The sequence below is a fragment of the Abrus precatorius genome, unplaced genomic scaffold (genome assembly GCF_003935025.1).
Source record: "Abrus precatorius isolate BTA unplaced genomic scaffold, Abrus_2018 Scaffold6, whole genome shotgun sequence".
In the NCBI taxonomy this organism is placed as follows: Eukaryota; Viridiplantae; Streptophyta; class Magnoliopsida; order Fabales; family Fabaceae; genus Abrus; species Abrus precatorius.
The window spans coordinates 16,605,979-16,616,877 of NW_020874406.1; the positions used below are offsets into that span (position 1 = coordinate 16,605,979).

Consider the following 10,899-nt stretch of genomic DNA (forward strand, 5'->3'; position numbering starts at 1 on the left):
CTTATTATATAGTAAATAAAAAATATGAATTTATTCTTTTAAACAAAATAATAAACTGTAATTTTATTATTATAAAGATATGTTTATCCTTAAAATATAAATAAAGATAACAATGAGAATATAAAATAAAAACATATAAAGACATATATTCAAATTTTATAATAGATAAAAAAAACTGATTTTAAATTAAAGAAAGGAAATTACATAGAGTTTATATTTTTATTATTTATATGTTATTTAAAAAAATTTAGTAATTAAACTTATTTAATCAATAAACATATAATTACTATTCAATATATTTATTATTTGATATGATTACATATAAAGTTTAAATATCGTTTTAATTCTTATAAATATAATTGAATATAAATTTATTTTTTATCATTTTATTTAACATCACAATCCAAGTTTGATATCGGCTAAAAAAATGGGTGTATTGAAATTTTTATTAAATAAGTCAACCAAGTCTTACATTATTAACTCAATTTTCTGAGTTAATAGGTATTTTAAATTAAATATAATGCGATATATCTAAATTTATATTACGTTGTTAATAAACAATAATATAAATTACTTTTTAAAAAATTAAAATTTATAATAATTAAAATTTGTAAAAGAAGATTTGAAAAAAATAAATAAATCATATCTATACAATTTAAAATATATTTTATCTTATATGTAATTACTTAATTAGTCCAAAATCTTTGATAAAATAGGCTTATTCATTTTTTAATGTTTTTTTATAAAATAATTTTTTAAATAATATTATTTTAAAACATATTCCTTGTTTCGAATTTTTTTACCGAGTTAGCATAGCATATGTTTGTTTTGACAAATTTTACTTTTTAAAATTTTTTCTAATCAAGTTTCATCTTCAATTAAAATAAAATTATACAATTATGCCACATGTCATCATGTGATAAATTTTATTTATTATATTAATAAAATTTATAATACTGCATCATGTATTTTGTCAATATAACTTTTGAAAATTATTTTAATTACTTGCAACTTGTAAAGTAGTTCATGCATGCTAATAGTAATAAAGACTACCATAATTACAATTAATATCACTTTATGTACAAGAGAAAACATGTAAGATTTTTAAGTTTTTTACTTTAGTAGTGGAGCCAACACTAAAAGTGAGAATTACAAAGTAGTTAATACCACATATTTTGATCTTTTGCACTTACAAATTTTCAACTCCTTTGAATTTAGAAATCAAAATTGGTGCATTTAGAAAATAGGTTAAAAGCATTAATTATTTTTAAACAAGTTACTTTAATAATATTAAGTGTGAAATTAATTATTAACAATCATCTTACAGTAATAATTATTAATAAATTAGGTCGATATCATGTAGCATAATTCTAACAATTTTGTCCATGCAGCAAATGAAAGTTATAAAATAATAACACATGATATAATTACTTAATTTCATCTTTATTAAAGACAAAACTTAATTAAAAATAAATAAATTTTATCTATACAATAAATAAAACAGATAATGATATGTTAAAAAAGACCTAAAATAAGAAATATGTTTTTTAAAAAATATTATTTCAAAATTTATTTTATAAAATATATTAAAAAATAAATAAGCTTAAAATTAAACTCTTCTATTTTACAGTCAATTTCTATCACATTCATTATTTTTTTTTTATCATATTTTATTTAATTTCTAAAATATAATAATTAATGCATTTAAAAAATGAATTCTGATATTTAAATTTATTATTTTTACAATTATTATTTATAAATATAGTAATAATTAATATAATATTGTCTAATTTTTTCTAATCACTTCTTTCATTACTCATTTTGTGAAAGAAGTGATAATATTTTTTTAAAAAAAATAGCATATAATATTATTTTTCTTTCAATTTTATTTATATAAATTAATTATTAAAATATAAATTGATTTTAAAAATATATTAATTATAAAAATATTGATCATAAAATTAATGATAACGAGAAATTTAATATTTATTTAAAATTAAATATATATGTATATATATGTTTATTTAATATATTATATACTAATTTAAATATATTTAAAATATAATAAAAATTATAATATTTAAGTAAATTTTTTTATCAATTTAGATGAATTAGTTACTTATTTTTGGGCGTATTGGTAAACTTGTAATTAAAAAGTTTGATTTGTTTGGGAAAGTATATTTTATCCTAATAGAGAAGCTTCCAACGTGGCAAACATGAAAACCATTGACATTAGCTTGAGTTATCCAATAAGAGATGGCCTTACCCTATCGGAAATCTTAATGAAAGCAGAGGCACCACATACATACATACATCCTTCTACTCTCTCCATTCTCTGCCATCACAAAAACAGAGTCCAAAGCGACACTAATTTGTTTCACTTTCAATTCGCAGCAATGGCAGCCTCACTACAAGCTGCAGCCACCTTCATGCAACCCATCACCCCTCGCAACTCCACTCTTCACCTCAAATCCACACAACTCATTTCTAAGGCTTTCGGCTTCGAACCGGCTTCGGCTAAGCTCACATGCTCTCTTCAAGCCGATTTCAAGGACGTGGCTCAAAGATGTGTCGACGCCACCAAAATTGCAGGATTCGCCCTTGCCACCTCTGCTCTCGTTGTCTCTGTATGCCATTCTCTTCTGTTTCTTCTTTCTTACATATCACAGCTACATATCTTCCGTTTGATAACATATTTCAACGCTCCACCTTGACAACCTGCGACTTCTATAAACTACACATAGACTATGATCTTATAATATATCAGTAATTCAATTTATCCTATCCAATCATGCAGAAGGCTAATTTACTAAATTATTGACACGTCTCAGTGCTTGATTATCTAAAAGTTGAAAAATTAATTATTGCACTATTCAATAAAATAAAACACACGTTTTGGTATTCAAAGTAATTTATGCACATGCGTCATAACTAGCTCTTTTTTAACGTACTATTTTGTCATGATTCTTTTGAGTGGGAAATGACATTATAAATACACTAGAAACAGACTGGCTAACTCACTCCCAGGCTAATTTAAGGGAGAACGATTGTTCAAATATTATGAAATGTTTATTTATAAAAAATAAGTTAAAAAATTCTGTAACTTCAAGTAAAAATTACAACTAACGACGTTAAAATAATCGTAAATTTATAAGTATCATGCTAAAAGAATATTATGGTGATGCATTCAGGGAGCAAGTGCGGAAGGCGTTCCGAAGCGGCTAACCTACGATGAAATCCAGAGCAAGACATACTTAGAAGTGAAGGGAACTGGAACTGCTAACCAGTGCCCCACCATAGATGGTGGAGTGGAGTCATTCGCCTTCAAGCAAGGCAAATACACTGCCAAGAAGTTGTGTCTTGAACCCACTTCATTCACAGTGAAGGCAGAAGGTGTAACCAAAAACGCCCCTCTTGAATTCCAAAACACCAAACTCATGACTCGTTTAACCTACACTCTTGACGAGATCGAGGGACCCTTCGAGGTTTCTTCCGATGGATCAATCAAGTTTGAGGAGAAAGATGGAATCGACTACGCTGCTGTCACCGTTCAGCTACCCGGTGGTGAGCGCGTGCCGTTCCTCTTCACCATCAAACAGTTAGTGGCATCTGGGAAACCAGACAACTTTAGTGGAGAGTTCCTCGTACCATCGTATCGTGGTTCCTCTTTCTTGGACCCAAAAGGAAGGGGTGCTTCAACTGGTTATGACAATGCTGTTGCTTTGCCTGCGGGTGGAAGAGGAGACGAGGAAGAACTTGCCAAGGAAAACAACAAGAGTGCTTCATCATCCAAAGGGAAAATCACTTTGAGTGTGACCAAGAGCAAGCCTGAGACTGGAGAGGTTATTGGGGTGTTTGAGAGTATTCAGCCATCTGATACTGATTTGGGTGCTAAAGCTCCAAAGGAAGTGAAGATTCAAGGCATATGGTATGCGCAGCTTGAGTCATAGAGCTTCTTTTTTCTTTTCAATGATGTAATTGTATTTTGTTGCAACTCCACGGTGTTACTGCATCATCTTGTGACCCCCCAAGTTGGCGAAGCACTCAGAGCATTATCATGTGTGTATATTGTAATGACTTCGATTATAATGCTTATAATTAAGATGTCTATGTTACATTTGGACCATTCTTGCATCTTATCATAAATTGGACTAAATTTAACTTATTTTCATAAAGTTGGTTTAAAGAAAAAAATGTTCCGAGTTTTATGAAGATATTTTGATTATATTTTTACTTGGTTCACAAAAAATTTGGAGAAAAGAATAGCTAGTCCTGCTTTTAACCAAAGCTTGTTATCCAGTCACCCGAGCTGCACTATTTGAACTTCAATACTTGTCGTGGAATAGTAAGATACTATGCTAATTGTAAACCATTAAGCCACCAACTACGCTGATTGCGAGAATTTTGAGTAATTTCCGGTAAAGTTATAAATTTAGAACTTTGTGCCACCAATTTTTATTGTATTTTACGTCGTTGAAAATCGACCATGGTTTGGGTTGAAACTTTAAAATTTGGAGATTTCCGAACGAAAATCAAGCACATTGTATTTTACACACCCATATTGTTCTAAGAAAAAACCTCGATGATAATTGGACCAGTCTTAAGCTTTTTGAGATAATCTTGACACGGGAGGAAAATATGTCATTTTGTTGTTTCTTTAATTTATGTATTTCCATCGTCTCTTTGTTCATGTGACAATGACCAATGAAATGCTGACGTACACAACAAAGCAAATTTTGTTTATTTAAGCAGAATAAGCATGCTGCATGTTTTTTCGACACTATAGAAGATTGAAATGAAACAAAAAGATAACCATAAATTTTAAGACGAAATTGAATAAAAGATAAATGAAATAAATAAAATTAGAAAATCAAAAGTAAGAACTTTATACGATGTAATGTGTCCAATTACATAAATTAAGATAAATATTGCAATAACACTAATAAGAGGAGACAAAATAAAGCTTGAAACTAAATTTTAAATAGATAATGAATTCAGTTACCTATTCAAAACCAAAAAAAAGTTTTTCTCTGTTTCCTATCTTGTAATTAACTGTCGGTGAGCAGAAATCCAGCTAAGAAAAAAAGTCAAAAGAATATTATTAATGACAAGAGAAATAATTCTTTTTTAATTAATTATTAATATATTTCATCGAAACTTTTTGCGCAACTAAAGTGAAATAAATTTATTATTTCTTCAGTTTTCACTTTAAGAGAGTATTTTTTAATAAAGTAACATAAATTATTCAATGTTTAAATAATAAAAAATCGAAATTTAATAGGTATAATTGGCAGAGATAATGCATTGAATGATCAAGACTGGGGGCATCCGAATACAACCCGGGTATCGCGCCGACGGAACACATTCTAAGTATTGGACACGCTCACACACAAGCTTAGTACTCACAAATTTCATTCCTCTTCGCAACTTTGTGTATCAGAAGGCTTCATTTTCTTTTGCAATTCACCGTAAAAGAAAAGCAAGAATATAATTATATTTACTATTTTAATTTGTCTGTAACACAGTGTCTTATGCTTCTCCTGTATTTCCATACTTATATTTTATCATATGGTTGAGTTTCACATTCATATTCCCAGTTTCCTTTTCCTTTCTCATTTAATTTATTTCCTTTTGTGTTAAGTTAAATTCTCTAACAACTTTGATTGATTTTAATATTACGGAGGAAATCAGGCATGTTTCATGCGCCTATTTCGCAGGATTGAATTGGTGTGACAAAGACTAAGGTGCATGATATTGCTATGCGATGTTGCTATGCTATGTGATGATGGAGGAATTGCCAGGGTCGTTTGGCACTAGCGCTAGCTTCGCTCTCCGTTTGGGTCAAACCGTTTTTTCCTCTGCTTCCCTTCTCTTCATGTGCTTGGACGTTGGTTTCTACTCCTACACTGCTTTTTGGTGTGCCCCTTTTCTTCTATTCTCTGGCTTTTTCTTGCTATTCGCATACCCATTTCTAGCTTCTCGTTATTTTCAGTCTAATTCGATCAATTTGTTTAATTTATCTATAATCCTCAGTTTTTTAGGAAATGACGGTTCTCAATTCCCATCTTGGGATGTTGTTTTGAAAATATATCTACTGGTACCTTATATCAAACAAATGAAGGATTGCTACAAGTATGGTCCTAGAAAGTTTATACATGTCATTAATTGGTGTGTTTTTTACATGATTTGGCTGTGATAAGAAAGCAGAAGTCTTTTTGTCCATTTAGCACGTTTGTAGTTTGAACCTGCAAAAGGAAAAAGATATAGGTTTATGCATGTCATTAGAGTTTCAACTTTCAAGTTATATTGGAATGATACATCTATGCATATGCCTTGCTTGGGTATTTTTTACTATTTTTTCTGTATACTGCTATCCCACAGCTATTTGGTAACAGTCATGGGTTTGGTAATTCCATGGAGCATAACATTGTTAGTGGTAGATGCTTACTCTGTCTTCATCCAATATTTACCGGTTCAACGAAGGCTCGTGATGATAATCTTGTTTGGAGACATGGTAAGTAGAGTTTATATATTTCCAACACCTGATGGCTTCATTATTAATGGACTAATGATGCTGAGTTTTTGTGTTTCAGGTTTTGTCATATCTATCACTTGCTGCAGCATGTTCTACAGCCGGTATCATAGATCTTCTGCTTGAAGCTGGTGGATCCCATTGCCCCCCAAAGTTATGTGGTAGATATCAATTGTCTGCTGCTATGGCCTTCTTGTCTTGGTTTCTCTCATCTGCTTCCTTTCTTTTTAATTTTTGGCTTTTCCCTTCTCTGTAATATACATGCCTCACTGTTGATATGTACATACATGAATGGAAAGGGTGCTGCAAATGACTAAGTCATTTGCTCTCAGGCGCATATATTTTTGTGTTTCCTTGTGAGTAAAGTTTTGATGATTAAAATCAACAGGGTAATAGTTGCTCTTTCAATGCAAGGGAAATAAGGAAGTTCTATTTCCTTGATGCTCAATTGGTTTCATAAACTACGACATTTGGCAGATATTTGTTTTCCTGCAAGTTTTGATGCATGAAACTAAGTTGTTGAGACTTGACCCTGGTTAGGAAAATTGGTTGCAACTCCTTGGATGATTTATATGACATTACACTATAGCATGACTTAGACTAATGGATGCCTTCAATTGATTAGCATAACACCTATAATCATGGTATAGGTGTAACTTATTTGCCACTTTCCATTTTTGGGTTGAGAATTCAACTGCCGGAAGAGATCTTTTTCCTTTGACTGCTAAAAACTGATATATAGTGTTTGGGAGAATGCATTTTATTTTATTGAAATCATTACACCATCTATGCATTCCTAACTTTTTCTTATTTTAGAGATTTTAAGATAAAAACAAGAAAAAAATAAATTAATTTAAATTAATAAATGTCAATAGATTTATTGGTAAAGTGATGTTTTAACTTAATCCATAGTTTTGAGTTTCAGTAAATATAATTATGTTAAATATTTGAAAAAAAAATTTTAATGCTCATAGTAATCTTGATCTGTTCAAACATAATGATTTCTGATGAAAAATACCTATGGTCTAAAAAAATAAATATAAAAAAGTATTTAATATATGGTTAATTTAGATGATAAGTGTTTAATTTAACTGAAGTTTTTAGTTTAAATCTTAGTATTAAAAAAATTGTAAAGGAAACTAACTCCACTGTTATCCCCAATAAGGGATACTTCTTTTAGCTTAAATAATAATAAAAGAAAAAGGGCCATAACGTAAATCCTCTGAAGTAATAGACTTTTTTTTTTTCATGTTTGAGAATTTCATAGTGGGACGAGTGGAAGTAGAAATGTTAATATATGAGGATTTTATACATTTTTGGAAAAGCAAGTATCTGCATGTTTATTTTTATTATAATTTTAAGAGAAAACTGCTCATGTAAATTGACAAGATCGCATTTTATGTTTTGCGTAATTTGCGACTTAAGCAATTTTCAGATTTTTTTTTACTATTCATTTTTTTTAATTTGTCAAAAAAAATTGTATCAAATTTTCATAAAGTCTAGGACTTAAATTTCTATTTAGGTAGATGGAGGAGATGAGTATCGGATAGAATTAAAGCTTTTTATATTAAACTACATAATCTCGCCATAAGTTAAAAAACTAAAAACGTTAACTGCAATCTCTGCAACGAGATTGCAAGGTGTGACTCGTAAACAAAAATATTAATCACACTCTAAAATTCTTTCAAACACAATTTTAATCATCAGTTAAAAAATGTTTAAAACTATGTGTAACATACTCTCTTTTTAATGAGATCCAATCATGATTTATAACTTTAAATAAATTTCAACCCACAATAAATAACATTGCTTGTATTTCTTGATGTACAAAAATATCTAAATCACGTAAAAATCTGTTAATAACATATTTTATTTTTTTTTACCAAATGCACTTTTTATAATAGGTTGAACTATACTGAGATTTGCAGGATGATGTAACAATAATTTTTTATTTAATGAATTTTATTCATAATTCTTAATTTTATCAAAGAATATGTTACTAATTATATGTTGGAGTCTAACACTTCCACTCACTGTAATAGCTGTTTTTAATCAACAACAGAATTAAAATAAATAATAGGCTGGACACAAACACAATAGACTTGGTATTCGGTTTCATTTGATGTCCTCCATTCTGAAGGTGAAACCCGCGACCGTTGGATCCCGCCTGTTTTCCGTTGGTTCCCTACACACACAAACACAAATCAACAAAACCATTTGGCACAATTTGAAGTCACCCACTCACCAAACCCTTCACTGTCTCGTGGAACAATGTTCCTCAATGACTCAACTCAAGCTTATCCATGCCCAGATCATCCTCCATGGACTCGCTGCCCAAGTTCTCACACTGGGCAAGTTAGTCTCTTTCTGTGCTCAAGTTGGAGATCTTCGTTACGCTCACCTTCTGTTTGATCAAATTCCGCAGCCCAATAAATTCATGTATAATCATTTAATAAGGGCTTATTCAAATAGTGGTGACCCAATAAAATCCTTGTTGCTCTACCGCAAAATGGTGAGTGCTGGCCTTATTCCAAACCACTTCACCATCCCCTTTGTTCTCAAAGCATGTGCTGCAGTACCCTTGTATTGGGAAGCTGTTATTGTTCACGCTCAGGCTATTAAGCTCGGAATGGGGCATCATGACTGTGTGCAAAATGCAACTTTGGCTGTCTATGTTGCTTGTCGTTTGATATCCAGTGCACGCCAAGTGTTTGATGATATTTCTGATAGGACTCTAGTCTCCTGGAATTCCATGATTGCTGGGTATTCTAAATTGGGCTGTTGTAACGAAGCGGTTTTGTTGTTTCGAGAAATGCAACACCTGAGAGTTGAGCCTGATGTTTTCACCTTGGTTAGCTTGCTTTCTGTTTCCTCAAAGCTTGGTAATTTGGATTTCGGAAGGTTTTTGCACCTTTATATCGTTATTACTGGAATTGAAATTGATTCGATCGTGACAAATGCACTCATAGATATGTATGCCAAGTGTGGGCATTTACAATATGCTAAAAGTATTTTTTATCGAATGCATGATAAAAATGTTGTTTCCTGGACTTGTATGGTTAATGCATACGCGAATCATGGGCTTATTGATAATGCTCTAGAAATTTTTAATCAGATGACAATGAAGAATGTAGTTTCTTGGAATTCAATAATTTGGTGCCACGTTCAAGAAGGACGGTGTATGGAAGCTGTGGAACTTTTCTTCAGGATGTGTAATTCACATGTGATGCCTGACAATGTTACTCTTGTTAGCATTCTTACATGCTGCAGTCACATGGGTGACCTGGCATTGGGAAAACAAGCCCATTGTTACATTTGTGATAATAATATTACAATGAGTGTGACGCTATGTAATTCCCTAATAGACATGTATGCAAAGTGCGGTGCTCTTCAAACTGCCATAGACATCTTCTTTGAGATGCCTGAGAAGAATATAGTGTCATGGAATATTATTATTAGAGCACTTGCTCTACATGGTTTTGGAGAAAAAGCTATTGAGATGTTTGAGAAGATGCAAGCTAGTGGGCTCTATCCCGATGAGATTACCTTCACAGGATTACTCACTGCTTGTAGTCATAGTGGTCTTGTAGACATGGGACGATATTACTTTGATATGATGAATTATACTTTTTGGATTTCTCCTGATATTGCACATTATGCATGCATGGTTGATCTTTTAGGGCGTGGGGGTTTCCTAGGAGAAGCAATGACCCTGATACAAAAGATGCCCATTAAACCAGATGTTGTTGTTTGGGGTGCTTTGCTTGGTGCTTGCAGGATCTATGGGAATCTAGAGATTGCTAAGCAAATCATGAAGCAGTTGCTGGAGTTGGGACGATATGATTCTGGACTTTACGTGCTTCTCTCGAACATGTATTCAGAATCTCAAAGATGGGATGACATGAAAAAGATCAGGAAAATAATGGATGACAGTGGGATAAAAAAGTGTAGGGCAATTAGCTTCATTGAAATTGATGGCTGTTGCCATCAATTCATGGTGGATGACAAAAGGCATGGTGCTTCAAACAGTTTATACTCCATGCTGGATCAATTAATGGATCATCTGAAGTTTGTAGGATATTCAAGTAAACCTTCGGATGTGGAAGAAATATACTACACTAGCAATATTTAATTCAGCATCAAGTTTGATGGATGGAATCGTAATTTCATGAAATGAAATGATTATTTCAACTCTAAAGTTTTGCGAGCCTTCTGTTGTTTGATAAATGAAATCAAAATTAATTTAAATGGCATAAGTGTCCTATTTAATAAAAAGTAAATAAAAGGTCCGACGTTTTTCATGGATATAAACGATTATGAGCACTCTATCTCGGTTCTTTTAGATTCATTATCTGAAATTGTGAATG

The 10,899-nt window shown here is 31.3% G+C and overlaps 3 protein-coding genes across 3 annotated transcripts; all 3 read left to right on the forward strand.

Annotated features, from left to right (window-relative positions):
- The first annotated feature begins 2,287 nt into the window (after window positions 1-2,287).
- Window positions 2,288-4,134, forward strand: LOC113868953 (oxygen-evolving enhancer protein 1, chloroplastic-like). The gene is made up of 2 exons (XM_027504978.1): window positions 2,288-2,627; window positions 3,192-4,134. Exons 1-2 carry the CDS (start codon window positions 2,397-2,399, stop codon window positions 3,948-3,950), a joined length of 990 nt encoding a protein of 329 aa, XP_027360779.1. The 5' UTR covers window positions 2,288-2,396; the 3' UTR covers window positions 3,951-4,134.
- A 1,182-nt stretch (window positions 4,135-5,316) lies between these two features.
- On the forward strand, window positions 5,317-7,258 carry LOC113868836 (CASP-like protein ARALYDRAFT_485429). Its single transcript, XM_027504771.1, has 4 exons — window positions 5,317-5,479; window positions 5,718-5,916; window positions 6,382-6,514; window positions 6,594-7,258. Exons 2-4 carry the CDS (start codon window positions 5,765-5,767, stop codon window positions 6,786-6,788), a joined length of 480 nt encoding a protein of 159 aa, XP_027360572.1. The 5' UTR covers window positions 5,317-5,479; window positions 5,718-5,764; the 3' UTR covers window positions 6,789-7,258.
- A 1,396-nt stretch (window positions 7,259-8,654) lies between these two features.
- Window positions 8,655-10,664, forward strand: LOC113870269 (pentatricopeptide repeat-containing protein At2g22410, mitochondrial-like). The gene has a single exon (XM_027506861.1). It carries the CDS (start codon window positions 8,655-8,657, stop codon window positions 10,662-10,664), a length of 2,010 nt encoding a protein of 669 aa, XP_027362662.1.
- Window positions 10,665-10,899: the final 235 nt, after the last annotated feature.